General features: G+C 52.5%; 9 protein-coding genes across 9 annotated transcripts; 5 read left to right on the forward strand and 4 right to left on the reverse strand.

Annotated features, from left to right (window-relative positions):
* Positions 1–8: 8 nt before the first annotated feature.
* On the reverse strand, positions 9–899 carry J4E79_001925 (uncharacterized protein; the record flags this gene model as incomplete). The annotated part of the gene is made up of 1 exon (XM_049350829.1): positions 9–899. One exon carries the CDS (start codon positions 897–899, stop codon positions 9–11), a length of 891 nt encoding a protein of 296 aa, XP_049214668.1.
* A 1,380-nt stretch (positions 900–2,279) lies between these two features.
* J4E79_001926 (uncharacterized protein) lies at positions 2,280–3,377 on the forward strand (the record flags this gene model as incomplete). The annotated part of the gene is made up of 1 exon (XM_049350830.1): positions 2,280–3,377. One exon carries the CDS (start codon positions 2,280–2,282, stop codon positions 3,375–3,377), a length of 1,098 nt encoding a protein of 365 aa, XP_049214669.1.
* Positions 3,378–3,443: 66 nt separating this feature from the next.
* Positions 3,444–4,504, reverse strand: J4E79_001927 (uncharacterized protein; the record flags this gene model as incomplete). Its single annotated transcript, XM_049350831.1, has 6 exons — positions 3,444–3,532; positions 3,910–3,999; positions 4,047–4,174; positions 4,247–4,303; positions 4,355–4,378; positions 4,467–4,504. The coding sequence occupies 6 exons, from the start codon at positions 4,502–4,504 to the stop codon at positions 3,444–3,446; spliced, it is 426 nt and encodes a 141-aa protein (XP_049214670.1).
* Positions 4,505–5,304: 800 nt separating this feature from the next.
* J4E79_001928 (uncharacterized protein) lies at positions 5,305–10,073 on the forward strand (the record flags this gene model as incomplete). The annotated part of the gene is made up of 2 exons (XM_049350832.1): positions 5,305–6,952; positions 7,000–10,073. The coding sequence occupies 2 exons, from the start codon at positions 5,305–5,307 to the stop codon at positions 10,071–10,073; spliced, it is 4,722 nt and encodes a 1,573-aa protein (XP_049214671.1).
* Positions 10,074–10,711: 638 nt separating this feature from the next.
* Positions 10,712–11,740, reverse strand: PRE2 (Proteasome subunit beta type-5; the record flags this gene model as incomplete). The annotated part of the gene is made up of 4 exons (XM_049350833.1): positions 10,712–11,068; positions 11,128–11,268; positions 11,330–11,551; positions 11,609–11,740. 4 exons carry the CDS (start codon positions 11,738–11,740, stop codon positions 10,712–10,714), a joined length of 852 nt encoding a protein of 283 aa, XP_049214672.1.
* A 5,358-nt stretch (positions 11,741–17,098) lies between these two features.
* Positions 17,099–20,989, forward strand: J4E79_001930 (uncharacterized protein; the record flags this gene model as incomplete). The annotated part of the gene is made up of 2 exons (XM_049350834.1): positions 17,099–20,060; positions 20,268–20,989. 2 exons carry the CDS (start codon positions 17,099–17,101, stop codon positions 20,987–20,989), a joined length of 3,684 nt encoding a protein of 1,227 aa, XP_049214673.1.
* Positions 20,990–21,609: 620 nt separating this feature from the next.
* J4E79_001931 (uncharacterized protein) lies at positions 21,610–22,841 on the reverse strand (the record flags this gene model as incomplete). Its single annotated transcript, XM_049350835.1, has 2 exons — positions 21,610–22,408; positions 22,468–22,841. The coding sequence occupies 2 exons, from the start codon at positions 22,839–22,841 to the stop codon at positions 21,610–21,612; spliced, it is 1,173 nt and encodes a 390-aa protein (XP_049214674.1).
* Positions 22,842–25,773: 2,932 nt separating this feature from the next.
* Positions 25,774–26,719, forward strand: J4E79_001932 (uncharacterized protein; the record flags this gene model as incomplete). The annotated part of the gene is made up of 2 exons (XM_049350836.1): positions 25,774–25,877; positions 25,927–26,719. The coding sequence occupies 2 exons, from the start codon at positions 25,774–25,776 to the stop codon at positions 26,717–26,719; spliced, it is 897 nt and encodes a 298-aa protein (XP_049214675.1).
* Positions 26,720–27,158: 439 nt separating this feature from the next.
* On the forward strand, positions 27,159–27,908 carry J4E79_001933 (uncharacterized protein; the record flags this gene model as incomplete). The annotated part of the gene is made up of 1 exon (XM_049350837.1): positions 27,159–27,908. One exon carries the CDS (start codon positions 27,159–27,161, stop codon positions 27,906–27,908), a length of 750 nt encoding a protein of 249 aa, XP_049214676.1.
* Positions 27,909–27,931: the final 23 nt, after the last annotated feature.

Here is a 27,931-nt window from a genome sequence, read left to right on the forward strand (position 1 = left end):
ATTCCACCTCAATTAGCCACCGTCAATATCCTACCTCTAGAATCCAACGCCCAATTAGTCTCGAAGCCATCCTCATCCACAACCCGTTCCATTACCCAGAACCTCTCTTCCAAAACATTTACCCTCCTCTTACTCAGCTCCTCCAACAAGTCGAGAAGACGCTTATCCGTTCTGCCCAACCAAATCCGCACAGCCTCTCCTTCGACCCTCGCTCGTCTCGTCACCCACCAAAGCGTGCCATCGCGACACATATTAAACCACCAGCCCAAAAGAAACACAGCTTTAGGGTCTTTTTGTTCTAGTAAGGCCAGGAATTCGGGCGTGAGAAACGCGGTGAAGTATAGGAAATCCAATACATTGCCATGCGACAGACGTAGATGTTGAATCCGCGAGAGGATCAGGACAGGGAAGTGGTAGACGTTGTTATCCCTATTAGACTCTTCCGTGACACCAAAGACCAGCCTGACTTTTTCAGGCACGAGACTAGTGTCGTTGCTCACCATCCACTCGGGCGGCGTGGGACATGGGCCTGTCTTCTTCTTCAAAACACGGTTGAATACACTGTCCTCCCTCGTAGGATCTGCTATACGCCACAGATGTCGTTTGCCTTCTCCGATCTTCATCCAAGCGAGGTCACCCGGCTCGGAAGGCTTCAGCGGCCAGACTGCGTGGGGGTCGTCCGACTCAAGATACCAGAAGGAAGCAGCGCCGAGGTGGACGCCTGTGGCCCAGATGGCGTCGCGTTGGGACGCAGGTATGGGACCGGAGAGGAGATGCTGGTACTGGGTTGTGGCGTGGGACCAGTGGCGCAGCGATGCGTTTTGGAGAGAGAGAGATCGGGTAGGAGTGTGGGCAAGAGCAGAGTCGTGCATCAGGGTTAGGCCGAGGATCATGTGCATTAGGAAGGGGTGCTACACTACAAGTCAGTTCTGAACAGCTAAAGGAAGAAAGGGTTGGACGTTACGTTGAATGTGAGGCGGCATACTATGTCTCTGCATGCTGGGGCCATTCTCTCGCCTATACGAATTCCGTCAGTCAGCCCGCATACTCAAAACGGTTCAATGTTTTACCATACCTCCGACAGTCAGAGATGTTCTACTCTGAAATCTCGCAAGGATCTCAAGATGACTTTCCGAAAATTCCCAAGATGACTGTCCAGTACCCATGTTTGGATCCAGCGCCGACGCCCCAGATCGAAGAGAGTCTCCAATCATAGAGGTCACAACGCCGTTGAACGATATCGGGCTCCACGGCGTGCGAGTCGCTCCTCTATTCTCATGGTGCGGCGTAATCGTGGATAGCTTCCCAAAATCAACTGTCCCCACGCCCTCCACATGCACGTCCAACTCTCCCTCCTGACCCTCAAAGTCGCAGGCCACGCCATAGGTCACGCATTTCGCGCACCGCGGCCTCGTCTCATCGCACTACCCAAGAACCATCAGCCCAACCAGCCTAAATCATAGATACAGTCAAGACAACTAACCTTAACCCGTCTCAACTTGCAATTCTGACACCCATTCCTCGATTTCGCATTCCAGCGGCGTTTCCTTACACCCTTTTGCGCTGATAAACCGCTGCGTTTGGGTACGAGAGCAGGCATAGCGTCGGTTTGATTTGAGTCTCGTTCTTGATGAAGTGCCTATGAGGTATGCATCAAGCCTGCGAACAGAGAGGGCATTGGAGGTGGGTAGATGTAGTCTAACCCGCGCTCGTACAAAGAGTCCATGCCGCCGTTATATACCTGAATATGCGTGTAAGACTGTACGAGACGGAAGAAACGCGGGGTTTAGCTGCTTCATCGTCTGTGGCAGCAGGGCGTAAGCGATGAGGTCGTGCTGCATACTGCGTCAGCGGAAAGGGTCCACAGGAACCCGCGCTAAGGGGCGGGTCTAACCCGCGTTCGTATACAGCAGTCGCGAGGCGGTCTGATTGGTTGATTGGGTAGCAACGACGGAGGTGTGGTGCGAGCATGATTCAATCGCTAGGATGGGGCAAATGTGATAGTATATGAAGCGTGTAATATGCGTAATCTCCGAGAAAAGGTAGACGGCCTTTGCGCGAGAAGGATATAGGTGAGTAGAACGAGTTGGATGACATGGCATGGAGGGTACACACCAATGTGGTCATGGACAGGTATAAGTACGGAAAGCCTGGCAGGTAGGATAGAGGAAAGGGTACACAAATCTAATTTCGAATTGTATTCCATAACAACCACTCATTATCAAGACGTTGACAGTTCCTCATACCCAAACATGTCCACCAACACCCTCCCCCCAACAATGAAAGCCCTACTCCAAGAAACCAAAAACGGCCCCCTAATCCCCAAATCGATCCCAACACCCACCCCCGGCCCGGGCTCCGTCGTCGTCAAAATCCTCGCAAACCTCCTTCAACACCAAACCCCCGGTATCCTCTCCGGAAAAGCGGGATTCACCTACCCCACCCCCATGATCCCCGGTGGACGAGCCGTGGGAAGAATCGCCGCTACAGGCCCCGACACCACGTGTCTCTCAGAAGGCCAACTTGTCTTACTCGAGCCCTTCATCCGCGCCCGCGACGACGCTGATACATGGATATTCTGGGGCGCAATGGAAGGTACGAGTGAGGGGAGTAAGAAGCTCTTTGCGGATAACTGGCGATATGCTACGTTTGCGGAGTATGTGAAGGCGCCTTTGGAGAACACCTGGGCGCTGGATGAAAAGAGGCTTTGTGGGGAGCTGGGGTATACGATACCGGAGCTGGTACAGCTGAGTGTTGATGTGGTTGCGTATAGTGGGCTCAAGGGGATTGGATTGAGGCCCGGGGAGAGACTGGTTGTTACGCCTGCTACGGGGCTTTTCTCAGGTGCTGCTGTGGGCGTGGCGGTTGCGATGGGAGCGACTATTTTGGTCACGGGAAGGAATGAGCGCGCGCTTCAGCGGCTGGTGGATGCGCATCCGAAGCTTGTTTCAAGTGTCCTGAGAACGAACGACATCGAGGTCGATGTTAAGAATCTGCAGAAGCATGGCACCGTGGATGCGTTTCTCGAGTTCACGCCCATGGGAGCGGAAGGGAGTACACATGTTCGTGCTGCTTTTGGCGCGCTCAAGCAGTACGGACGAGCGTGTATCATGGGCTTTGGTGGCGGCGCGATGAAGGATGTGGAGATTCCGATGATGGATATCGTGTTTAAGAGTATCACAGTTCATGGTCATGCCATGTACCGGGGTCAAGATGTGAAGGAAATGATCAAGATGGCCGAAGCGGGAGTGTTGAAACTTGGAAAAGAGAGAGGTTTTGATTCGGTGACGGAGTTCAAGATGGACGACTTTGAGAGAGGCTTCGACTGGGTTGGCGAAAACCACGAGCTCGGCCAGATGGCGGTTCTAGTCCCGTGATGCAGCCGAAAGTGGAAGGTGCGAAGGACCTTGAGGAAGTTACCTTCAGAAATCATTGTTAGCATGTCACTGCGTCATATGCAATTGCTGGAACCAGAAGTCCTTGATTCCTAGTCGGATGAGTACCGACTGCCCGCTGTAGAGGAAGCCGGGGCCTGTTGCAGTCTGTTATAGCCCTATGCATCACCAGCTATCCTAAGTAAAGTCCCACTCCAAGAAAATGCAGCAATCTGTCATGGTTCGTGAACGTTTCATGACCTCTTAACGCCGTGTGCCGACTTGAATATACCCTTCAGCGATCGTTTTACAGTACGCCAGTCGCAGCTACGGCAGGCGGGTGTAGTCGTCGGGGAAGGAGTGCCGGTCTTTTCCGCTAAAATCGAATCGGTCGTCGAGGTACGCGTGTCGCCGCCGCGGCTCGAAGAGCTTCTAGAGATTACGCTATCGGTCTTGAGGCCCTCAGGAGTTTTGTCTTTACTTCGCTCGCGCGATGTCACCTGTTCCTGAGTCCTCGCGCACCCCTAATCAATACCGTGTTGTTTTTTGAGCTTTTCTAAGTTCTCTTGGCGCTCGGCGAGATCATTCGCGGCCTTGAGCATCTTATCTGGCTGGTGATATAATACTGCTGCTGTTAGTGCTTGCTGTGTCAGAGAAGCGCCTGCCACGTACCGACGAGATACCGGTTCTGGAAGTTGAAACCGTTAAGCTTGTCGCAAGCCGACTTTGCGTCCATTACGTCTTCATAGACGACGAAGGCTGTGCCCTTGGTGTTGTTGGCGATGCCCTGGCGAATTTGGCTATGCTAAAGTCAGTAACCTGGAGTGACGGTGAAGGCCAAGATGCGCCAGCGCATGAGGGAGACGACGTACCGCACTGGGCCGAACTTGCCAAAGAGGTCGAAGAGTTCCTCTGGGGTGACGTTGAAGCTGGCGGAGAATTAGCGCGTGGCAGATAAGATACCGCGGGCATCTACTAACCTCAGGTTCTTTACGAAGAGAGCTCTGTAGACATGACATGTTAGCGCAGATGTCGTGTGAGTTGGTCGCATCGGCCTTGCGACTGGCACGCGATGCGGCATGGCGGACGTACCGGTTGACTTCCGGGGCCAATTTTCCTCCTCGACTCATACTTTGGCGACTGTGATGAACGGTAAAGGACGGGCTGCAGGGTTTGTAATGGGAGGCGGGCGGTGGGGAGGTTGTAGTGAGAAGTGAAGTTGGTGAACATGCGGGATCAATCGTGGATGGCGTGCAGGTCCGAGCGCCGAGCTGCATCACGTGGCGGACGCATACCAAGAACAGCGACTCATGCAGCACCGAGATGACGATGCACATGCGCCGCAAACGAGAGGTTGTGAAATCGGAGATTTAGCTTGTAGTGATTGTGGACATGTACTGAGATACAGATGTCTCACTGCAAGGTAATATGGTGATGGGTGCACTCCTTGCTGTAGAATCGAGCGCTCGAATCGGAGACGCGGACTTGCAGCGAATGAAGCGGCTTGTCTCCTCCCCAGAGCTCCTGCAACGGCCAACCATCTGCATACCACAGATACATGCGCTTAGAGCTCTCTGTGAAGCCGCCGCATCCTCGCCTACCTATCGCGCCCTGAGAGTGTCGTCGGCGCTGGCGTGGCCGAGTCGTGGTTGGATTGTGCTGGTCGTGGTCGCAACATTCCCAATACAATCCCCGCCGACTTCTCCACCACCATCATTCTGCTCCCAAACCTCCCCCTACGCTCGTTCATCCGCGACCGCGCCCACCGTCGCCTCGCCGCAGGACATGCCCATGCCCGGCTCTTACTCCGCCCGTCTCTCCGCTGATAGTGCCGCTGCTCCATAGCCGCGCATCTGTCTGAGACGCCAGACCGGCGAGTACCTCGCACCTCCGAAGCCCCAGTCCATCCACCTCCGCACCCACGACCACCATGAGGCGCCTCTCGTCCTTCAAGGAGCAGTACAGGCGAGCTTCGGCGCGCGCCCCTACACCTCCGCCGCCCGCCTACGAGCCGCTGTCGCCCATCCTGCTGCCCACGGAGCCCTCGACGGCGCACCCCGCCGGCAATGCGAATATCCCAACCGCGTCGCTATCAGGCACAAGGCACATCAATGATGCTCCGCACAATGCTTTCACTCTCAGAGAGGGCGCGCGCGCGTCCGCGGAGCAGTCGTCGCCGGGGGTGACGTACGGGCACTCGTCGCGCTCCGCACCTCCGCCGCCGCAGTATTCTCTGGCGCAGGCATCGCCCATTGAGGCCCTCGCAGATGTCGCTGTCACCAGGCAGCACACAAACCTGCCCTACGCTGACTTGTCGCGCCATGCTTCACACCCAGCGACGTCGCCCGCGACCCTCCCTTACCCGATCGGCGAGCGCGCCCCCGTACACGCCTCCCCTAGGGAGCCCATATATCCTTACGACGAGAGACCCGCGAAGAGAGCGCGCTCCGAGGTGTACGGCTCTCCTCAGTATGGGCAGTCTCAGTCGAGACCGGCTACGAGCCACATCCCGGGCTGGTCCTATAGCGTCGAGCACACGGCAAACGGCGGCAATGGCATGCATCAGATCAGCGCCGTGCCTGATGACCGACGTGCTGAAGCTGAGCTGCTGCTCGATTTCTTCACGGCAGCTACAACGCAGCTTGCGCAGTCTCCGCCCTCGACAGCAAAGCGGTTGGTCTTTTCACAATCAGCGCCGGCCGAGCAGCCTTCGCAACTTCTACAACATTCGCAACCAGTACAACAAATACAACATAAGCAAGCGCCTGAAAATCCTTTTCTAGCGCCTCCGCCGCCACCACCGTCATCCGACCACTACAGCCAACCTACGCAGGCACCCGTCGACCTGAAACACCCTTTAGACGCACCCTCCGACATAGCCCAGACCGCCTCGGCTGCGCAAACACATACACCGCCTGAAGAAGCTCCTACTATCGTTACACAGCCTGAGATGCAAGATGCCGTTCCGTCAGAAGAGCCAAAGGCGAAAAAAGGACAGGGCTTGCCAAAAGGGAAGGCGCGCGCATCTCGTAGCACCCCTTCGGCCAGCAGCAAACGGAAGAAGTCGACTCCCAAGCCCAAAAGTGCGCCCTCCACAAATACTTCTGGAGCCCCCGATCAGCTTCAGTCGCCGTTGAGTCTGCCCGCCGACCAGTCTGCTGCGGTCCCAACGGACAGCTCCATTCCTACGGTACCGCTAGCTGGACCAGCCCAAACCTCGCCCTCGCAAGCACGTCGTCATTCCTTCTCAATATCCGCTCCACCAATACCAGACGACCAGCCGCTCTCGACGTACTCACGGGCCAAATCACTACCTCCTGGGAACCAAACAGTCGCCCCTGCTCCTACTACTGTCGCGCAGCCTGCGCCCGCTCCAGCCGAACCAGAACTTATTTGCGCCCATTGCAAATCGTCCGAGTCACTTACCAAAATCGGCGACGGCGAGCAATGGATCGGCTGCGATGGCTGCAAAGAGTGGTATCACTACCCTTGCGCTGGTTTCAACAGCGAACGGGAGGTACGGGAGGTAAACAAATTCTACTGCGAACCGTGTAGACCCAAGTTTGGTGAAACAACGAGTAGGTCTACCGACGCACATTGGGCTTATAGTTCTAACATGGTCCAGAGGTTCGTAAATCCGTCAGAGCCCACACAACTGTTGACTACGCTGGTCTAAACGAGGGTGTTCTCAAGACCTCAGACGATAACCCGGAACACCACTACATTTCAGCTTTCAAGAATGGCGACATCGAATTCACCCCCGAGAGCTTTGCGCGTGTCCCAGCCCAGCTCATCACCGGCGACTTCCTTGAGAAGATGAACGGGTTCAAGGAGCCGATTGTGATTCCTGGCGACATGAACCCTTCGGTGGTGTCAACGGAGGAAGACGTTGTCATGGGAAACACTGAGGGGCAAGGAGACAGGTCAGGATCACACTTTGGGTACGATACAGTCGCCGACGAGGGTCAAGACAGTTTGGACATGGTCATACCCAAAGGCCTGACGGTTCGCCGCGTGGCGGAACTCTACGGCCCAAACGAACCCGTACCCGTCATCGACGTCAAAGCACAAGAAGGCGAAGGCAAGAAGTGGACTATGGGGAAGTGGGCCGACTACTACGAGCAACAAGGAGAAAAGCCAGTACGGAATGTCATCAGTCTGGAGGTATCTCGAAGCAGGCTCGGAAAGCTCATCCGGCGGCCCAAGGCTGTTCGAGACATGGACCTCCAAGACTCCGTGTGGCGGGAGGATGATAAGTCTGCGCCGCCCCCAGTGCAGTTCTACTGCCTTATGTCTGTCGCAGACTGCTTCACCGACTTCCACATCGACTTTGGCGGTTCATCCGTCTACTATCACATCGTCAAGGGAAAGAAGGTCTTCTTCTTTATCCCACCAACAAAGCAAAACCTCAAGAAATACGAAGACTGGTGTCTTTCTCCGAATCAAGGACACGACTGGCTTGGCAAACAGGTCAAGGAGTGTTACCGAGTAGATCTATACCCTGGAGATACCATGTTGATTCCTTCTGGCTGGATCCACGCAGTCTGGACTCCCGAGGACAGCCTCGTCATCGGCGGTAACTTCCTCACCCGCATCCATTACGGCATGCAGATTAAGATTCTGGAGATCGAGAAGAACACCAAGGTGGCCTTGCAATTTCGGTATCCGTTCTTCCAGAAGATCATGTGGTTAACAGCCATCAAATATCTGGAAGAAGATCCAATTCCTGGTCCAGTTCAAGAGCTTCTGCAAAGCGGCGAGCAGTTCACACGAGACACACCCATCTACTGCGAGCCAGACAGGTTCGGTCACAACTCGCACCTCGGCGCACAGAACTACAACAAACGGTACTACTCCAAGCACGAACTCGAAGGGCTGAGCGATCTTCTGAACTACATTTGGAGAACTGTCTTGATTACCGAAGGAAAAATCGATGTGCCTCAAAAGACCAGAAGCGCTGTCAACAAGTCGATCCCCAAGGGCCATGGCGAGCCGCTTGTGCTAGCCCGACGCTTTGCAATGTGGATCGCATGGAAACGCGGGAATGAGACCATACCATCTTGGGCCTTCTCTGATGCTGTTCTTCCCGAAGTGATGGAGACCACAGAGAAGAAGCTCAGTGCTGCTCAGGTTAAGAGACTGGAGCGTGAGACGCTCCATGAAGCCTTACGAGCAACGGCAGAGAGATCTTCAGCCCGCATCAAAGCTTCTGATGTGGTTCCCGAGCCTTCGCCGCCTATCGAAGTGGAGAATTACAACTATGAAATGGTGCCTGTAACGTCCGGACCATTAACTGGTTTCCTACGACCGTCGGCAAACAACCCGCACATCACCACACCCAAAACATCTCAGCTCGGACCCAAACGTGTTGCATGCGATGCATGTAGGAAGCGCCGTATCCGATGCAAACACAAAGACGAGCTTATTGATACATCAAAGCCGGGTATGCACACCATCGATCTCTCTGGCTCATACGGCATATCTGTCAAACGCCGGCTGAGCGATCACTCCGTTGCAGATAGCTTGTCAAACGCCGCCAATGGGCCAGTGAATGGCGGCCCAATCATGGCTGATGTGAACGGCGACCCTTATGCACTCAAGTCTGGCAGAGTCAAGGCTTGTGCCGACTGCAGGAAGAGCAAGCGGCGATGCATACACGACGAGTATGGCAATGTTGATCCTGTCAAGGCCAACGAGATCCCCATTCCGCGGGGTTCAGCGTCTAAGAAACGGAGAGTCAGCGATGAGGACTCGGGATCAACAGCAAAGCGGATGAGACATGAATCTTCATATGACGACGAATATTTGCATGGAGACATGCATGCGCGACATTCTCTTCCGAACCAGTTCAGTGGTGGTTCGTCTTTCCTCCAAGAGATGGCCTATTCCGCCCAGCAAGCGCTAGATCAAAGTCCTGAGAATGACGATCTAGTGCCAGTTGATCCTGCCCTTCAAGCATATACGAACGGCGACTACAATCACGACGTGGCGAACTCGTACCACGCAAACGGTGATACGGTCATGTCGTCTGTCGAGTATCAACCGACCGATCCGATGCTCATGGACGGAATGGAACCCACTGGACGCAACGGCGAAGTCCATGGTCCTAGTATAGAGCCGCTCACGCCTGGTCCGCCACCACACAACGATACTGCGCAAACGCACACGAACGGCTTCACATCAAAGCCCGGATCAGAACACCACGCCGTCCGTAATCCATCATCACCTGTTTCGCCCAGACATGTCTCCGCTGCTTCACCCACGGCAACCACCAACAACCACACTTACAACCCATACATCACCTCCCCGGCCACAAACAACTACAACAACTTCACCACAAACTCCGACTTCCCTCCCCCACCTGTCACGCCTACACTCAACAACACATACAAAGCTCGTACGCAGAACTCCTCTGGCCACAAAGCCAGTCAAACGCCCTCTCGCGCTGGCCGCAATAGCAAAACACCCAAATCCACACCCAGCAAACGGCAAGAAAACGGCAATGGCAACGGCATCAAATTGGAGCACGGCATGAGTATGGGAACCGGTATGGGCATGGCCGTGGGCATGAACGGCGGCATGAACGTCCCCATGGGCAGCATGATCAACATGATCGACCCCAACCTCGACCAAGCGAGCTTCGATCTGATCAAGCAGCTGCAACAAGAGGATTTGGGATTACGAAGGCGGAGTCGTTGAGCAAACTACACCACACCACACCCTTTCTTGGCACTACTTCACTATCATTGGAGATGTTCTCCTTCCTTTTCCTTGATTTTTCCACATCATTTTCTGTTTTGTCTTGTCTTGCATCAATTCGGTCAACGGCGTTCGAACATGTCCAACGTATGGGGACAACGGGACTTGCGCGGCGTTACTACTTCCTTGTTAGGAGGCTTTTGCTTATACCCAACTATTCGGCACTGGGATAGTGTACATTGCACGTCATTTCTTTTTCTTGTTTTCCGTGTTACGTAGTCGACGGAGGGGAGATGGGAGGGGAGAGTCAAGGCGTTTTTGACACTCAGTCAGCCAGCATGGATTGCGGCTCTTTTCTTTTTTTCAGTCATTAGCTCGGTCTTGGGGGTTGCATGCATAGTATCATAGATAATGGTGACTAGTCGCGTATGATTCGGTAATGCAAATGCACACCTGTTCACAAAATGCTCTCCCTGCCTACATCGTGAGAGAAATGCTCTGATATTCCGTTATTTCATTGGACATGTCTAAGTCGTGATTTGATTGACCTGCTACACTATAGCATTCATGGGCCATTTTAGACCTACTCCACGCAGTATCCGCATGCCAGGTCCCTTCTCCCGCTCTCCTTCGCCACACTACTCCAACGCACTAGTAACATTCGAGAACTCGCCCTTCTTCAGCTTCGTCTCCCAGAAAATCGGATTCGTATCGTTGAAGCCGTGCTTGACCCAGCCGTCCTCCTTGACATGGTACAAGTTGATGAAACCACCAGAGTACGCGTCGCGATGGGTAGCAGCAAGGATACTCCTCCTGCCCAGCTCGAGCGCCTCGTCGTCTTCCAGTTCGTACTTGTACTGTGCGTCGAGCACACCGTAGGCGAAGGTCTGACCGGAACCGACACAGAAGAGGTTGCCGGCGAGGCGCGTGCCGTCGCTGTCGATGTAGTAGAGGGCGGGGCCTTCTTGCGGGGTTACGCCTGCGCACATTGTTCCCTAGGGAGGGGGTTAGATGGGAAAGGTAGAGAGGATGGCTATGAGGGAGGAAGACGTACCATACTCAGACCCATGCCCTTGTATGAGTAGACGAGGTTGGCGAGGATCTTGGATGCGGCGGCGACGGAGATACGGCGCTTGTGGCGGAGCTCGTGGAGGCGACATTGCATTCCGAGGTATGCGAGCCAGTATTGGCAGTCCTACTATATGTCAATACTCCACTTCTCTTCAAACTCCTTCGTGTGGTTGTCCTGTACGTACAGCAGCGCCACCAGCCATGGTTCCCAACAAGCAGTTGTTGATCTCAATGACCTTCTTGACCGTCTGACTGGCTATCCAGTTTCCAGCCGTCGCACGCGAATCGGTGGCTACGATGATGCCGCCCTTGAAGCGGAAGGCGAGAGTTGTGGTTCCGTGGGCGATCTTGATGGGGCAGTTGGGGTTGGAGTAGTCGTCCGTCATTGCGCGGAGCCATGATGCTGACTATGACGGTATTAGTATATTCCGCCCTTCATAAGTCATGATAGAGGGTGAGCGCACCTGAGCTACTGGTGGTAGGGCAAACTTGAGAGATAGCTCTGGGGTGCCGCTGTAGAGCTGCAACTGCTCCTCCTCGGACGGGCCTTCCTCTGTATACGGCGGTCGGCTGTACTGCGACACTAATGAATCCATGATTGCGACGGTATGTACTTGTTAGATTCAGAGGGTATCGGAAACGTGATCGAAGGGTTGGGGTGGGGTTGTTTGATTGTTTGACGTGGTGATGTGAGCTCGAAGCTCCGGCGTTGTCGGTAATGCCAAGACATAGCCGCGTCTAGCTGTTGCCTTCACCAGTCCGGTGCATCAGCGCCGATGAACTACCCTACAACGACCTGCGTACTTTCGAGCTGTCTTTGCGCCTAGACTCTGCCATGGGTGACGAGTCTTATCGCTTGCTTGTTCTTTGTTATGCCCACGTCTTCATCTCTAGTACTAACCTCGCAGTGATCGCCACTCATACCAGCAGCGATGCTCAGTACCGCGCGCCTGGTGTGCGTCATCGCCATTTATCGCAATAGCATCTACTCCGTTTAACTAAAGAGAAGGAATGCGATCATGTTCACAGGCACGCGCATGCGCAAAGAGTGTAGAGCTATCTGCATTCATCCCGTTACACACAGCGTTGGACCAGCGTGGCGCGGACGCATCGTAAAAGAGGAAAATGCCTTCGGAAGGACTATTGCACGACCTTACTACACCTCTACATACGTCATCAGGTACTACAAGTTCTCGCATCGCGCAAGTCAGGAACGGGCGTCGGGGCTCAAGCGTCACATGCCGCTCGTTGAGACTTGAGGTCAGGCAAGACACGGCGCCGACCCACGCGCGCATCTCGCACCCATGTCAGCCTCAGTCACTCGCCCAGCGGACTTGAACACATGTTTGCATTGCCTATATGCAGGCACCAGCAACAATCATGCAGGCACCGTTTTCACTCACTCTGTCTCATTTGTCCTCTCACGTATAAGCATACGTGCGGCCCGCGTGCAGGTCCGGCGCAGCGTGCGTGATGGTAGCAAATGATCGTCGAGGGCAACAGTATATACATAGGTGGCCGCCATCAAGAGAAGGAGTGCGGAAGGATCTGATCATATGTACATTGTGTGTCAGCCATAGGATAAAGTACCGCCTTCACCCCATTGTCTGCTCTTCTTTCAAGTCTTCTGAATGCCCCGTTACGACACTACACCTTATTCGTACTATCAACCTTCGCGACCACCTTCAACTTACACCCCATCTTTTTCACACACTGCTTACCACCGTATTGCCCCACCCACCCGACTCTACCCCTTGCCCGCGCGCATCGATTCCGGCGTTGATCTCTCCTCGCCGCGCACCAGAAATGTGCTGGTTCACCCTCACACCAGCCAAAGGCAAAAAGCAACAGCGCCCTTCTACCGACTCTTCATGTGCGGAGGACCTCGTTCGCGTTCGTCGTAGTCCAGCATCACCTCGTTTTAGCGACGTGCGCGTCAGAGTACCGAGTATGAGCCTCGAGGTGGAGGAAGGAGGTGGCCATGATCACGTGCATTTCGATGCGCACCTGAATCACCACCACAGACATCCGCATCTACATCCACTACTCATGCATCCGATTCATGGTCACAGCCACCACCACCACGGACTCGGCATAGTCGACATCAAAGAAGGCCACCTCCGCGGCTCCGGCAGAAAACGCACAATCTCATCCCCTTGTCCTCCACCTCCAACCCGCGAACCATCACGTTGCCCACCAGCATCCCGCCCTCGCGAACCCACTTATCACACTCAAATCATCGAGCCTAGGGTATCAACAACGACAGTCCGGGAAAACACCCGTACAGCCTTGCGCAACGTTCAACAAGAGCGAACCCGAGGTACTTTACGCAGAGTAGCCGGCTACGAGGCCTTGAGCAAGAGCATGCCGTGGGATTGGGATTGCGTGAGTAGCACTGTGGGGAGTAGTGCGAGTGGGGGTGGGAGGTGGATGAGGAGGAGGAAACCGAGTGGGCTGAAGTATCCCCCCTTTGGGAGTATGGATCGTTGGCTTTGACGCCTTTTCTTATGTTTGGGATTCGATTTGGTGTTGGGGTTTGAGCGGGTAGTTTCTAATGATCATGACAAATTTTGATGTTTGCATTGATTGGAGTTTGCAGCCTCTGTGGCACATACCAAACCTCTACACTTAGGTTGTCTTGAATAAGTAATATTGATGGTGTATGGACTTGACAAAACGACATAGACCTGAGTAGAGCGACACAAGCGGGCGTTATACGAAGTTAATCATGGTAACAGGCTGAAAGATTTGGGCGAATATTGGTAAGAGCCTACAAACCAATGAAAACGAGTGCTTTCTCATGCGCAAGCATAGGGCCGCAGGTGGCTGGGAACAGGCTAGATTGATGATGTGCCGCCCGACTTCACAAGCCGCCACTCAGCCTGATTACCCCGCGAACACGATCTCATGCTCAAACCTTCACATCTGCAATACTAGAGCATGTGCGATGTCCGGATTTGAAGTAGCTGGCGTTATACTCGCTGTATTTCCGCTTATCTGTAAAGCGTTGGAAGGATATTCTGCGGGTGTAAGATGACTAGCGAACGGTAGAGGACGCATTCACTGATAGCAATGTCCTAGGCATCGACTTTCAAGACTTTGCGTTACTTCGAACAGGCTTATGAGGCTGAGAGACTCGATATCGATATGGCAATGATATCTTATTATGCTTCTTGCCAGCGATTACTCTCGCCACTTACGATCTCACATGAGGAGAGAGAGCAGCTGATTCGGCACCCAACCTCAGCGAAGTGGAAAGAGCCACAGTTGAACGCAGAACTCGAGAGGAGACTAGGGCCATTGTATGACACGTATGTGAGGGCGACGCAGCGGTTGCACAAAAAGCTGGAGAAACTGAAGAAGCGACTAGAGTTGGACAATGATTACCTTGTACGCTACTCAACTATTTCGATTGTTGCGATTCGCATTGCTAATAGTTAGCCGCCTTGGATCACGAAATCGGGAAACCAACAGATTGAAGACACAACAAAACGGGCAGAATTCTTCAATCGACGTCATTGGTCGTTAAACTCACGTCGACACCAACTCTTACGCTGCCGAGGTATAACGCAAGACATCAGCAAGGAGATCGAGACAATTGGTAGATTCCTCACAGATGCGGCAGAACTGCAGGCTCCTCGAATAGAACAGCTGAAGGAAATTGACCCCACTCACTGGTTAGCTGTTCGCGACCACGCGGAACGTGTGTTCAAAAGTCTTGACTCTCGTTTCAAACGTTCTTGCCATTGCGGACACTTTCATCAAGTCAGCTTGCAGCTGCGCATTCAAGACGAGGCATCTCAAAGTGAGTTCCGAGCCAAATGCATTCTTTCCCTCGAGAAGAAACCTGGGCGAACCCTTGCGCCCCCATGGAATTGGCGCGACATCGACATAGAACCCGAGCATGTGGCCCCGTAAGTGCACCAACCCACTCTCATGATGGAAAGGAAATGAAATTTATGCTTAGACTAGAGCACTAGCACAGGCTGTAACAACATCTGTGCCATCGATACACTTTGCAGCCCCGAGCTCGTCCGCATCCAATACATTGCCCAGGCCAGCTCTGACGCCAAAGTCTCCGAAGAACTATCTTGCCCCAGAAATAGATGACATCTGCCATACGCTCAAGATTCCTGCAAACATGGGGTCGTGCATCGGTTATCTAAACGACTATCCATGGAGATTCCACATACACGAGTCACTGCACTGTCGTAAGCCACTCAATACACGCGCGATCATGTCTTTGGGAGACATCATGAACAAACGGCCACAGAACGGTGTATCCACGAAGGAAAAGTACGTCAAGTTCAAATTTATCATGTAAAAGTTGTGTTGATGATGACTAGAATAATTATAGCCCTACAAATGGCTGTGGCGGTATTGCAGCTTCACGGCACACCGTGGATCGGTTCCGACTATGGTCACGACTCTGTGTTCTTCCTTACGGATCCGTCTACTCCAGATATTCCGTTATCTGAGCCAGCTTACGTGTCGCGAACTTTCATCACTGTCAAAGCGACAAGCACAGACCTTTCTGTAGTGAGTGAGGGTAGGAAGTTCACTAAGAATGCGCTGCTGTTTGGGCTTGGTGTTTCACTTATGGAACTGACCTACGGTCGTCGATTGCTGGCCATGGCCCGATCTGACGAGCTTGACTCTCATGGCAACGTTGTACCCGGAACCGAGGTGCGTGTCGCAAATAGACTGTTGGCAGATTTCCAGAGTCGTGAACTCGATAGATTTGCGGAGGTGGTAGCATCTTGTGTTCACAGTGAGCTTGGGTCCCCGTTGAATTCTAGCTTGGATGACGAAAAGTTTCGGGCTCTTTTCATCAAACATGTCATTAGGCCATTGCAACAAGACTACGAGCTCATTGCTCCAGCAGGATGAACAGATTGGGTACATGTTGGAACAATTCTATTCGCGAGGTCCAGTCTTTTACATTCCTCTCATATCCGCTTCTTCGTTGGCCAAAGGAGGGCCTACATCAGCACTATGAAGCGTTGTGGAGCTATCGGTAGTCTGAATTGACCAATACCAGACCGCAGTCTGGGTCAAAGGCGCACTCCATTTATTCATTATACTATCAGAGTCTTAGATAGCATTCAAGGCAGTAGTATTGCCAGTTTCTGCAGTTTCCTTGAACCTAGAGTCAGATAGGCACCTTAAGCCATACTTAAGTAAACAAAAAGACGGGCAACAGTAGCCCGCATTTTCTCATAAACGACTCTTTGGTACAAGTCGAATACTACAAGGTGCTATTCAAGTCCTGAAGGCTGACTGGGATGTAATCGCCCTAGGCCGAACGCAGACTAACGCTGTCTGACCCCGTCATGCCCCCGCTTTCAGCCTTCTTGCTCTCAACACCTTATCCGAGTAGATACATCTATGGGTTCCATCGTTGCTACATCTTCTAGCGATGGCCTCACAGCTTGCAGACCTCTATGCTTCTTGTTATGGCTCCTTCCAGGCCCTGTTATCCGCTGTTCTATCACCAAAACGCGCCATAGGCGATCAGATGCCGCCCAGAGATGTCGAATCGGAGCTGGACAAACTCATCCTTTGGGCAAACAACGTGGGCGCCGTCTACTCCGGAGACTCGAACGGGCTTTCCCTCGATTACCGCTTGCGCAATTCGCCTTTTTACCAGGAAAAGGTATGCATATAATACGTCGCTCGCCTCCACACAGATAGCTTACGGTAAATAGGTCTCGAGCTTCCTTAACAGCCTGAACAGATGGGTAGGTGGTAGCGCATCGCTTCATTCTTTAGATTCCTTCCTGAGTGCTTCCGATTATTTCATTATTCCCTTCGGCACCATCGTGTTCCGTGCTGCATCTATAATCTTTCACCGTCAGTGGAAGTGTTCCAAATTTTGACGCGCAAGCTTACCAAACGATTCGAAAGCTCGTGAGAGGTGAGTAGATATAAGACTCGGCACCTCAGTCTACTAGATGTTAACCCGGCCAGCGACCCAGATAGTGCAAAATGAGGCGACGCCTTTCGAGGAGTTGGTGGACCTAGATCTGGGTGTTGAATCCATCGACTCTATAATGAGCTCGGACACCGACTCCGAGACCGACTCTGATGCAGATTCTGACAGCAGCGGAGAACAAAATGACAAGCAAGTCAGACGACATTCGGAAGCATCGGATCTATCCGCTTCTGCTGAAAGCAACCCTCTGGAGCTTCCTAAGACATTAGAGTTGATACGTTTTATAATCAACTGTTTGTACAAGATGCCCATACGACGCCCCGCTGCACTTGAACGAATCACGGACCGGATCAGGGAGAAATTTGCGCCATACCAGCAGTATGATGCACGATTTGTGCAGGATTTGCACCCTGAACTTGATCCTACTATAGCCACTCGGCTCGGGCGACTCATATCTCTCAGGCGGCAAATTCTGTACTATCAAGAAGAACACAACGCGAAGCTGCAGCCAGAGCCAATACAGCGCGGTCTCTCAGCTGGACTCGTCGTTGGGACACAATCAGAAGCGAATGCTGTGATTTATACGACAACCCCTTCAGAACAAGCTTCTGGGATTTCACGTCCATCAAAAGCTACGACTCATCTAAACCCTCCAGATCGGCCCGACCTACAAAAGTTCGACTTCCCCCCTTCTGTTGCATCTTCACACCATTCCCGAGCATCTACCTACGCGATCAACAGCATAGGCCTTCCTATACCTCCGATGCCAAAAAACGCAGACGGAACTCCACTTAGTCATTTCCTCTGTCCCTACTGCAAGATCACACAATACATCAGCACAGAGAGGGCATGGAAGAAGCACGTCCTACGCGATCTCAAACCTTATGTCTGTACATTCTCCGGTTGCAGATTCCAGGACCATTTCTTCGCAAGCCGGAACGCATGGTACTTGCACGAGACTCAAGAGCACCGCTGCGAATGGCATTGCAACGTTGAGGGGCACGACATATGCAAGACACCAGAGCAGTTCAAGAGTCACATGTCGGAGAGTCATGGAACTGAGCTTTCCTTGGACCAGATAGCCAATCTGGCACCTATGTTTCGACGCGCCCACTGCAGCTCTGCGGGAAAATGCAATTTGTGCAAAAGCGAATCCCAAAGTCTGTGCGATCATGTTGCTCGCCACTTGGAACGCATTGCTTTGTTCGCGCTGCCGCGACCTTTGCATGACGACGTGGACTCGACATCTTCGCAGAATCAACAGTCCCTGGAGGCTTTACATAGCTATAACGGAAGTCTATCAGCATCAGCCAAGCTTGAGTCTAGCGACAGAGCCATTGTTTCGCAGTCAACCAGTGAATCATTTGGTCGCAATGCAGAACGGTTCTTGCTCGAGGATGAAGGGAAGCTGTCAGATGCGTCTCATTACCTTGTTCCAGATTCCGAAGACATTAATTGGGACGTCGTCACGACCCAATTCTCCGGGGAGCCAGGCGCGATAAGTAGTGGGCCCAGTTTCGCAGTGTTGCGAACCAGCGTGTCTATACCACGCAAAGCTCAAGGTGAGGAGCTGGCCCAGAAATTGCAAGATGCTATCGGACGCACTGTGGAAGATATCCCCAGAAATGACAGACACTCTCGCCGCTTCTTGCCAAAGACCGACTTGGATCAGATACTCACCTACAAGTCGTTGGACCTTTTGTTCAGGGAGCTTGTTTGTATGGGTTCTTCCTCCAGAGTCGAGGATGTCTCACAAGCTATTACCAGCGATGCCGCTGACGAACAGTATGGTGCATACCCTACCGGTGCCGACAAGGTCATCGAGAATTGTGTTTCAGCAACAACGGGTACGCCGTCTCGAAAGTCCCTGCTTGCGCTATTCTTATATCAAGACCGACTCGAGTTGCTTTTGATGTTCTTGGCATGGTTGACTTCTGAATTCGATCGACCTGAAGCCGATCGCGACCGTTTTATTCCATCCGACGATTCGATGCCATTCACAGAGGAGAGGCTATTCAACTATGGAGTCCCTGACAGATACCACGCATCCATACTTGAGGAGCAAGCAATCTTCAAACCAAAGACGATTCAGAAGCTCTATCATCATGACATCACCACCAGCGAACGCTTACCTTTCATGGGCAGCTATCATCCCATCAAGAGCGGCTCTCAAGGCCAAGTCTTCAAGGCTGAGATAGCACAATGCCACTGGGAAATTCGAGTAAATGAGGATCGGAAAGACTCCGATTTCGTCACTGGTAATCCGAACAGCACCAAAATCGTGGCTCTCAAAGTCTTCAAGGCTATAGGATCTGTGCGTAATATGCTCGAAGCCACCCAGGACTTCGAAATCGAACTCGGCATTCTCAAAGAACTGCGAAAGTACGGCAAGCATGACGCAATTCTGCTAGATTGGGGAAGTATAACTGAGGTCGATGCGACCGGCAGCCCGATCAGACACTCTCTCATCTTCGAGCTTGCAGATTTCAATTTGAGTGATCTGTTCAAAACTCAAGACTGCGCTCAGGAAAATGTCAGACCATCTTGTTTGTTTGCTAGCCTTGTCGGAATCGTTGAAGCATTAGAATGCTTGCATGATAAGCTTGAGACTTTACATCTCGACATAAAACCAGACAACATCTTGATTTTCGAGAATCACTCTGGGGGCGAAAAGCAGTATGAGCTTATCTGGAAGCTCAGCAACTTTGGTCTAGCTCGCAAAGAAGACACAAAACAAAGGGCAGTATCCGCACGACCTGGTTCGGCTTCTTCGCAAGCATCTACGGTCCCTGCGACAAGACCAGTCGGCCTATATCAAGCCCCTGAGATCCAGGAGTTGAACACAAGTCAGGCAGGTCGAGGGAGTGATGTCTGGTCTATGGGCTGTATCACGCTCATGGTACTTGCGTTCATTTCCGATGGGCCAAGGACAGTCATGGAGCTGGAGACATTCTTGATGGTCGATTTCTTGAACAGTGGTGGTAGGGAGCCCTTGTTCTACATAAGGAGTGACTCCTATCAATGGGAAAACCGGAATGCGTACGTCTGCTGTTATCTACCGGAGCAAGCGCATGCCTCGAACACGATTGTTATTCCAGGACCAGGAAAACAATATAGCGCTTCTCTGCATCCCTTTCTCATACATTGGTCCAACACACTACTCAGGGCAACCTACAATTTTCGAATAGAGCAGAGATTCGTTTTAGACGTACTGAAGGTCATCTTCGGACGGGTTCTTCGCGTCAATCGGAACGAAAGGATAAGAGCAATTCAGTTACGCAACGAGCTTGCCGACATTCAGCGAGATTGGAGCGGGTATGAGCTCGCGCCTGAAAAGTACGAATATCGCGACATCTCAGAAGAATTACGTCTTCCGCGAGAGCCAATTGCCGAACCAACTGCCGACGCTGAACCCAGCGCCTCAGACAAAGACATCTTGCCAACGGCTATTGCTGAACATCGGATGCATGACGAACTTTCTCATGCAATTCAACGAGATGACGCTCCCAGTGTGCGTGTCCTGATCGAACGAAACCCAGAGATGTTACGCCAGCTATTGCCTGACCAAGGGAGATACCCAATACATTGGGCTCTGTTCAAGGGCGCCTATGAAGCTCTCGATGCGCTTTTTGAGAACGCGTCACTTGAGATCACGAGGCTGGAGTGGAACGGACGCACTGCGCTCGATCTCGCAATGGATATGGGGAAGCCCGCAGCTCTCGACTGCATCAGGAAGCATCGCGACAAGTTCGAGTTTCCGGCTGAACTTTACGAAAAGCGCAAGAAGAACCTTGGTTGGGAAGCAAGACAGGTTGCAGATGATTTGTTTGGTGTCAAAAAACGTGCATCTCGCAGGATAGGGGATATCTTCAAATTCCGTAAGAGTAGAGCGCATAGTCCGTCCGCATGACCTACTGATTGTAGAGAAGAGTCGTAAGGTTCTTAAGCATTAGCAAGAAGCATAGTTTTATGACGTCAGTCTAAGAAAAAAAGCATCAGCAAGCGAGTCACTGATCCAGTCCTGATGCTCTGACGTTTATACTTCAATGCTTCCTGTAGCTAGGCCTTGGAATAGCTAAAAAGGCTCGAGGCCTCGGAGATCTCTGGTCGCAAGCAAAAAAAGACACCGCTTTCTTGCTTCAACGCGCTGGTGTCGGCGATGCTGCATGGGCAAAAAGAAGGCAAAAACATACAACAGCGGGGATTCGCTAGTGGTCACCCACCTAACTACTAATCCGCCGGTACACTGCTTGTATATGGCTGAGCGGACGGGAAGCCTAATTCTCAGTGTCCTATGGTCGTATGTGGAAGAATGGGTTGATGGCTGGCTTGATAAAGTCGATATTGATGGGAAAAAGGACGTATGCTCTGGCGCGAGTTCCCGCTGCGACTACAACGCTCTTGCACCGCAGCTTTGCTACGTTTGGTCAGTGACACGGTGTAGGAAGACTAGTAGATTCGGTTGCGCATATTATACCCATTTCTCTTTTGTGATACATGGTCTTCTCAAAGTCCAATCTATCCCTCCAACTACTTCTGCAACACCGGCCATCCCTTGACGTACTTGATCGGATTCCATCCCAAAAACTTGAAGTTGTCTCGGTACAGCGGGTCGAATGTCGTGTTGACGTAATGGTAGTATAGCACATCGCTTCCGCGGTAGTCGGAAATCACCGCCTGTCCACCGGGTGCGTAGGTGTTACCATGGCTGCCATAGACCATGCTTCCGCCACCTTCAGCGAGATCCTTTCCATTGCGGTCCACGAAAGGTCCGCGGGGCGACTTTGAGCGGCCGACAAAAATGGTGTACTCAGCTCCAGGCGGAGGCAGCGCAGCGGGGTTGTAGCCGCAGCACAGGCCCGCTGAGTACCAGAGGTAGTAGAAGCCTTGCTTCTTGTTGTAGTTGATATACGGTGCCTCTTCAGCGGATGCACCGCCCCAAGAAAGAGACATGTTGGCGTACGCCTGCTCTTTAGTCGGCAGCACGGGATCGTAGGTATAGCTCAGCTGACGGGCAGTGGGGATCTTGACGGATTTGAGGTCCTTGGTCAACTCGAACTGCCAGAGGTTGGCCCACCAGGAGCCGTAGGAGAGGTAGCTTTTGCCGGTCTTGGCGTCTTGGATGAAAGCCGCGTCGATGGTGTTGGTCTTGCTCAGCGGGAACGGAGCGTCGGTGCTGTTGGAAGACACGACCATGCCGTGGTCGGTCCAGGATCCGTTTTGTAACGTCTTCGAGGTGGCGAGCCCAATGAACGACTCTGAGACGCCAAAGTCGGAGACAGTGTAATAGCAGTAGTAGGTATCGCCGACCTTGTGAACATCCGGGGCCCTGCATTATAGTGTTAGTACACAACTCCTTGTTGTATTTGCAATGTAACTGCCTCTTACCAAAGACGGTTTGCCTGAGCGGGATCATCAATGCTGCCAGGCGGCTCCAGAACTTGAGCGACAACCTCCCAGTACCCTTCCAGGCTGTTCTTCTTCGAAGCACGGGAGGTGGTTGCCAAGCCATGAGAGGAGAATGAGTAGTAGTGGCCGTCTGGTCCGAGCACAATACTTGGGTCGTGGATGTGGACACCACCAAGCGTACCGTTCAAGTCCTGACCTGTGATCTTGCGAGGCGAAGGCCAGTAATCCCTGGAGTAGGGGTCTTTGACTGGTTTGGGCGAGTTGTAAGATGGCGAAGGGGCGGCGAAGGCCGGGGTAAAGAGAGCTGAGAACCCTAAGGCGAGAGCCGTGAGGCTGGCTTTAGTGGAGGACATCCTGGGTAGAAGGCGAGCTGGTGCGGAAATAAACCTCAGTGATGGTTGGGAAACCTCCCTGTCTTATATAGCATACCGCCATCCGTCTATGATGCGGATCTGTCTCTCGCGCCTGGGCAGATCTTGTGTGCCATGTGTGAGCGAATGGCGCCTCATGCTGCCCTTACAGCGAAACCCTTGTCGCGAACCACGAGCCGTCCGGTCGGGTGGTCTGAGATGGGTGACGATTCCTGGAAAGGGAAGGCAAAGAACCACTCTCCGCAAGTGACGTTGCAAAGGTGGAGATGGAGCCTTGGGGTAAGAAGCTTACGGGAGGCGGAGGATTTCGTTCGCTCGAATCAACGGCCAGCAAAACCTGCTAGTGGGGCCTAAAGTTAGCGACCTCTCGTCGTCTTTAGACCCTAACATTCGGGGACCGCAGGCGAGGACGAAATGCGCAATAATGGCAGTATATTTTGCGACTGAGAGTCGAGATGTTGTGGGGAACGGGAGACAGGCTGGTCGCTAGTCTTCTGTAGCCACGAGGACCTCGGGACCTTGCCGTTCCAATCTCCCCATCTGATATCTTCCGGCCGAAAGCGGGTTCGAGTACGGGCAGCGATGCATGCAAAGAAGCCTTAAATTACGATCGAAATTAATGAGAGGATAACTTGTAGCAATTTTAATGACTCTTCAATGGCTTTCACGTCTTTTGAGGTGCAGAGCGGATGGACCGTGTGGCGGGCACGGACCTTCCACTAGCGGGGTTTGTGGATCGATGCCAGCATGAGTCTGGCCGTCTCATCACTCTTCCATCACAAATCACCTCACGGGCAGCGCATCGTTGCGACCACTTGATTCGTAAAGCCAGATATATCAGTTCACAGAAAGTTCAGAAATGCCTTTCGACCCTTCCGAGGTTCCGTCAGGTCGACCTAGGCAGGTAACGAGCACAAGTAGGTGGCCTCAGCCGAGTCCATCTACTCAGCCTTGAGGCCCACCTACTCAGCCTTAAAGGTATGCATTGCGCCCCTCGTGAGGCTGAACCAGTATAAAGTCAAACTGCAACATAAAGGCCAGCATCTGTCGTGCTCCATAATTATCTGTCGACTCGCCATTTGCATCTTGCGACACTTTGACATTGCAGGCAGCATTCAGCATGATCGATATCGCTTTCCCCAAACTGCGCGATGACTGGAGCCTCGACGTCGTCAACATCCTAGCCTTCTTAGGCGAGCATAACATCGAAGCTTGCAGCCAGCAGATCTGCATGTCGTGGACGTGCTTCCTACCACGATTGATACCCGCGCCTCAGGGTCTCCTTGCGCGACGACCAAGGAAACTTGAATCCGAAGAGGATACACCGGTGATAGGGATTCATTCAGGCTTTACCAGGCCTGGCTTATCTTATTTCGGTCGAATGTTATACACGAACGGGCTTGAGCTACCACCATTCACGACACGTGTTGTGAAGATCAGATTTAAAGAAGAGGAAGAATATGAACGGCATAGAACCAATCCATTTCGACCCATGTTTTTTTCGCCAATGAACATGATCGCCGTCTTCAGCTGCGCATTGAGCTTCGGACTGGCAGCATGGGCTATTATGCTTGGGGACGCAGTCGCACTTACTGGTATCCTGGTCATGAGTTTTACGACACCTCTACTTTGCGTCGGGATGCGTTGGACGCCATTTTTTCCGGATCTTGGACAGACAAGTACTGAATCAAGGCCAGGTACGGTTGTTATCAGATCTCCAAGCGGATCCCTCACGGTTGTGGAATGCAACGACGAGATTGCGCGTATTCTTTACTTCTGTCCTGAAAACATCAACTACGCGGTCAATACCTTCACGGGGCGCGGCTTGACCGGTACCGTCGGTGGGCTTACTCTTGTAGGCTCCATTGTACTATTCGGTAATGCTGTTTGGACAATGAAAGCAGCACTTGTTGTCACATATACGGTCTTGAATATTTTGTATTGGATCGCCGCAATTCTCCCGCTCCGCTTGTCGTGGCACATCGATCTGGAAATCGATCCACCGCAAATCACTAAACATGAAACGTATACAGAATGCCTTTGGACAACCATTCATACTACAAAAAAGATTGATTGGGCAAGAGAGTGGGTGCCAAAGACTAATGTGTGGAGCCAGTGGCTGGAAGATGCACAACGCAGGGCTGAATCGTCCGCGCGAGGAGCTATACACAATTGGGATCCACTGGGTGCTCTTGAACTCCTCAAGATAAAGGCCAAAGAGCGGCAGGAGGACTGAGTGGAGAGGCAGGAGCATGTGGAAGGGTGACGGGGATAGTTAGATACACAGTCTCATATTGATACCGAGGTAGAAGAGAATCAATCTTGCGGCTTGATTATCCCTCGCTACAGCCCAAGGGCTACAGTAACTATATGTAGCTTACGCTAATATCTTCCTGTAGGTAAGAGAGTTGGATAGACATCAAGACCTTGAAAGTGCGGCTAGTGCAGGCCAAACCAAGATCCAGGCAATGCTCACGTGCGACACCGGAATGGACAGTCATGTAATCAGCAATGTCCATGTCCATCTCGTATCAAAGTCCGGAGCGGGCCTTCGTCGGCCGATTACAACACCCCGTCATCGCTCGAGCCCTGCCAAGACATGACCCAAGATACTGTTTGTACGATGAAACGTCGCGGACGCTAGCTATCAAGACTTAAACCTATTACTGGTTCCATTAGTTAATCTTGTGTTCTTCCAATTGTAGAACTGCTATTTAGCGGGTTACGATCCCCGGGTGCCTATCTTCAGCATGGCAAGATTTTCGAGCTATGAAGGATCTACTGGAGGCTGGGCGGAGCTTGTCAGCATCCAGATTGCGGAGATCGGAGATTAGTACAACTACGTGCCTGCTCCCTTAAGTTTTCACGATCTTCGTTGTGAGTTGAATGTCGGCGGTTCAAAACATTCGTCACAATGGTGAACCCTACCTCGGTGCTCGTCGCAGCTGCCTTACTTATCAACCCTCTCGCCGCGGCTTCGAGTGGAAAAAGCGAATATGCCGCCGAATACTCTCCCAAGTAATGCTATGCCCACAATTCTGATGACCACTATACTCATTTCCCACAGCTACTCAACACCAACCGCATACAGCAACATAACCTCCATCCTCAACAAAATTCTGGCACGCGGCTACCTGAAAGTCGGCACAACCGGAGACTACAAGCCCTTCTCCTACAAAGTAACAAACCAGACCGCACTCCCCGCCACCCCAGCCATCAACACCACGTACATCGGCGCCGACATCGACTTGGCGCAGTCACTTTCCAACTCCCTCGGCCTCCCACGTCCAATTGAATTCGTTCCTACCATCTGGGCGAACATCACAACGGACCTCGTAGCCCAGAAATTCGATGTCGCCATGAGTGGCGTTAGCATTACTCTAGCTCGCGCGCAAAATGTCTTCTTTTCTACGGCTATTCAACGCGTGGGTAAGGCGGCCTGCGTGCGATGCGCGGATCTAGAAAAGTTCTCGTCGTTGGAGGCTATTGACACTGCGGGTGTCAAAGTCGCTGTCAACCCAGGCGGTACGAACGAGGCGTTTGACCGGGCGAACTTGAAGGCTGCGACTATCGTGTTGGTGCAGGACAATAACGCCGTCTACAAAGCTGTTATGGATGGAGATGCCGATGCGATGATTAGCGATATCATCGAGGTTGAGTTGCAGGTTCGGCTGCATCCTGATGTGCTGTGCATCGTCAATCCGAACGCCACATTTACGTTTGAAGAGTTGGGTTATATGGTTGGACGGGATATTGTGTGGAAGCAGTATTTGGATATGTTTGTGCACATTCAGCTTGGGAGTGGTGGGTGGAATCGTACGCTGGAGAAATGGATGTCGTACAAATGGCCTTCAGTATAGATGAGTCTGTAGAAGACAGCTATCGATGAAGAATGGGTTCGTTGCTACTCGAACACAATGGACAGGAATTGTAGGTCGATAGCTATACCAGGCGCAATAGGAGGCGAGTGGTGAAGCCAGAATGATTACATCGGGATTTGACAATGACCGTGATGGCGGCATATGCGTAAGCACTAGAACCACCCATGCCTACTGCGTACTGCTTGTAACATCACTCATTGGTCTGTCAAAACGCCTCTCAGTATCCTTACGCCGCAGCGAAAGCCTTTTGGCGATGGAGGCGATGACGCATTTCTGTGTCTGGACTGGTCAACAAAACCCCCATCTTCACATCATAACCCTTATTCGACGATAGCTATCTTTTAGAGAGCGATTACAAATGGCCACCCTACAAACGCAAGAAGCTGCACGACATGACCCAAGCTCCCCCCTCTGGCATATGTCCGTCAACAGAGACGGCAACTCCACCATTCTGTTCATACACGGGGCCTTTGTCGACGCTCACGATTGGGAACTGGTGGTACCCTACATCCACGACTACCATCTTCTTCTCCCAGACTGCCCTGGACACGGTCACTTATCGCACATATCGTTCTCTATCGAGACATCCGCAGAGCATATCGCGCGTCTGATAGAGGCACAAGCTGTCGGCGGTCGAGCCCACGTTGTTGGCCACAGTCTCGGTGCTTCTATCGCTGTCTGCCTTGCCGCGAACTGTCCTCATGTCGCTGCGTCGTTGTTCGTCTCTGGATACAGCGAAGCGCCTGTTTCCAAAGCTCCGCTACTGCCTTACCTGCTCTGGGCCTCCAATCGCATGGAAAACGCTGTCCCACGACCGTTGATTCGCTGGCTCATGGACGGTACAGATCTCCGCCGCACGAATAGCCCTTCGCTATCGCTTTGCACACAGATCGCGCATACCGACAGTGCTGCAGCGCACATTCGATCGTGGTCTGCACGAACATTGATCGTTGTCGCTGGGAAAGGTGGGCTGGTCCCATCTAACGATAGCCCGGAGGCTGCTCGCAAACTCGTCAAGATGGGGAAGGAAAATGACACTACGACTCTTGCTTATACGCATCCGGATATGAGGCATCCTTGGAATAGGCAGAATCCTCGACTTTGGGCGGAGACTGTTGTAGCCTGGGTTGAGGGGAAGGAGCTTCCAGCTGGGTTTGTGCCACTGTAGGCACTTGACGGGAAGACACGTGA

This window comes from Alternaria viburni, assembly GCF_023758015.1.
Source record: "Alternaria viburni strain BMP 2772 chromosome Unknown scaffold_3, whole genome shotgun sequence".
Taxonomy (NCBI): Eukaryota; Fungi; Ascomycota; class Dothideomycetes; order Pleosporales; family Pleosporaceae; genus Alternaria; species Alternaria viburni.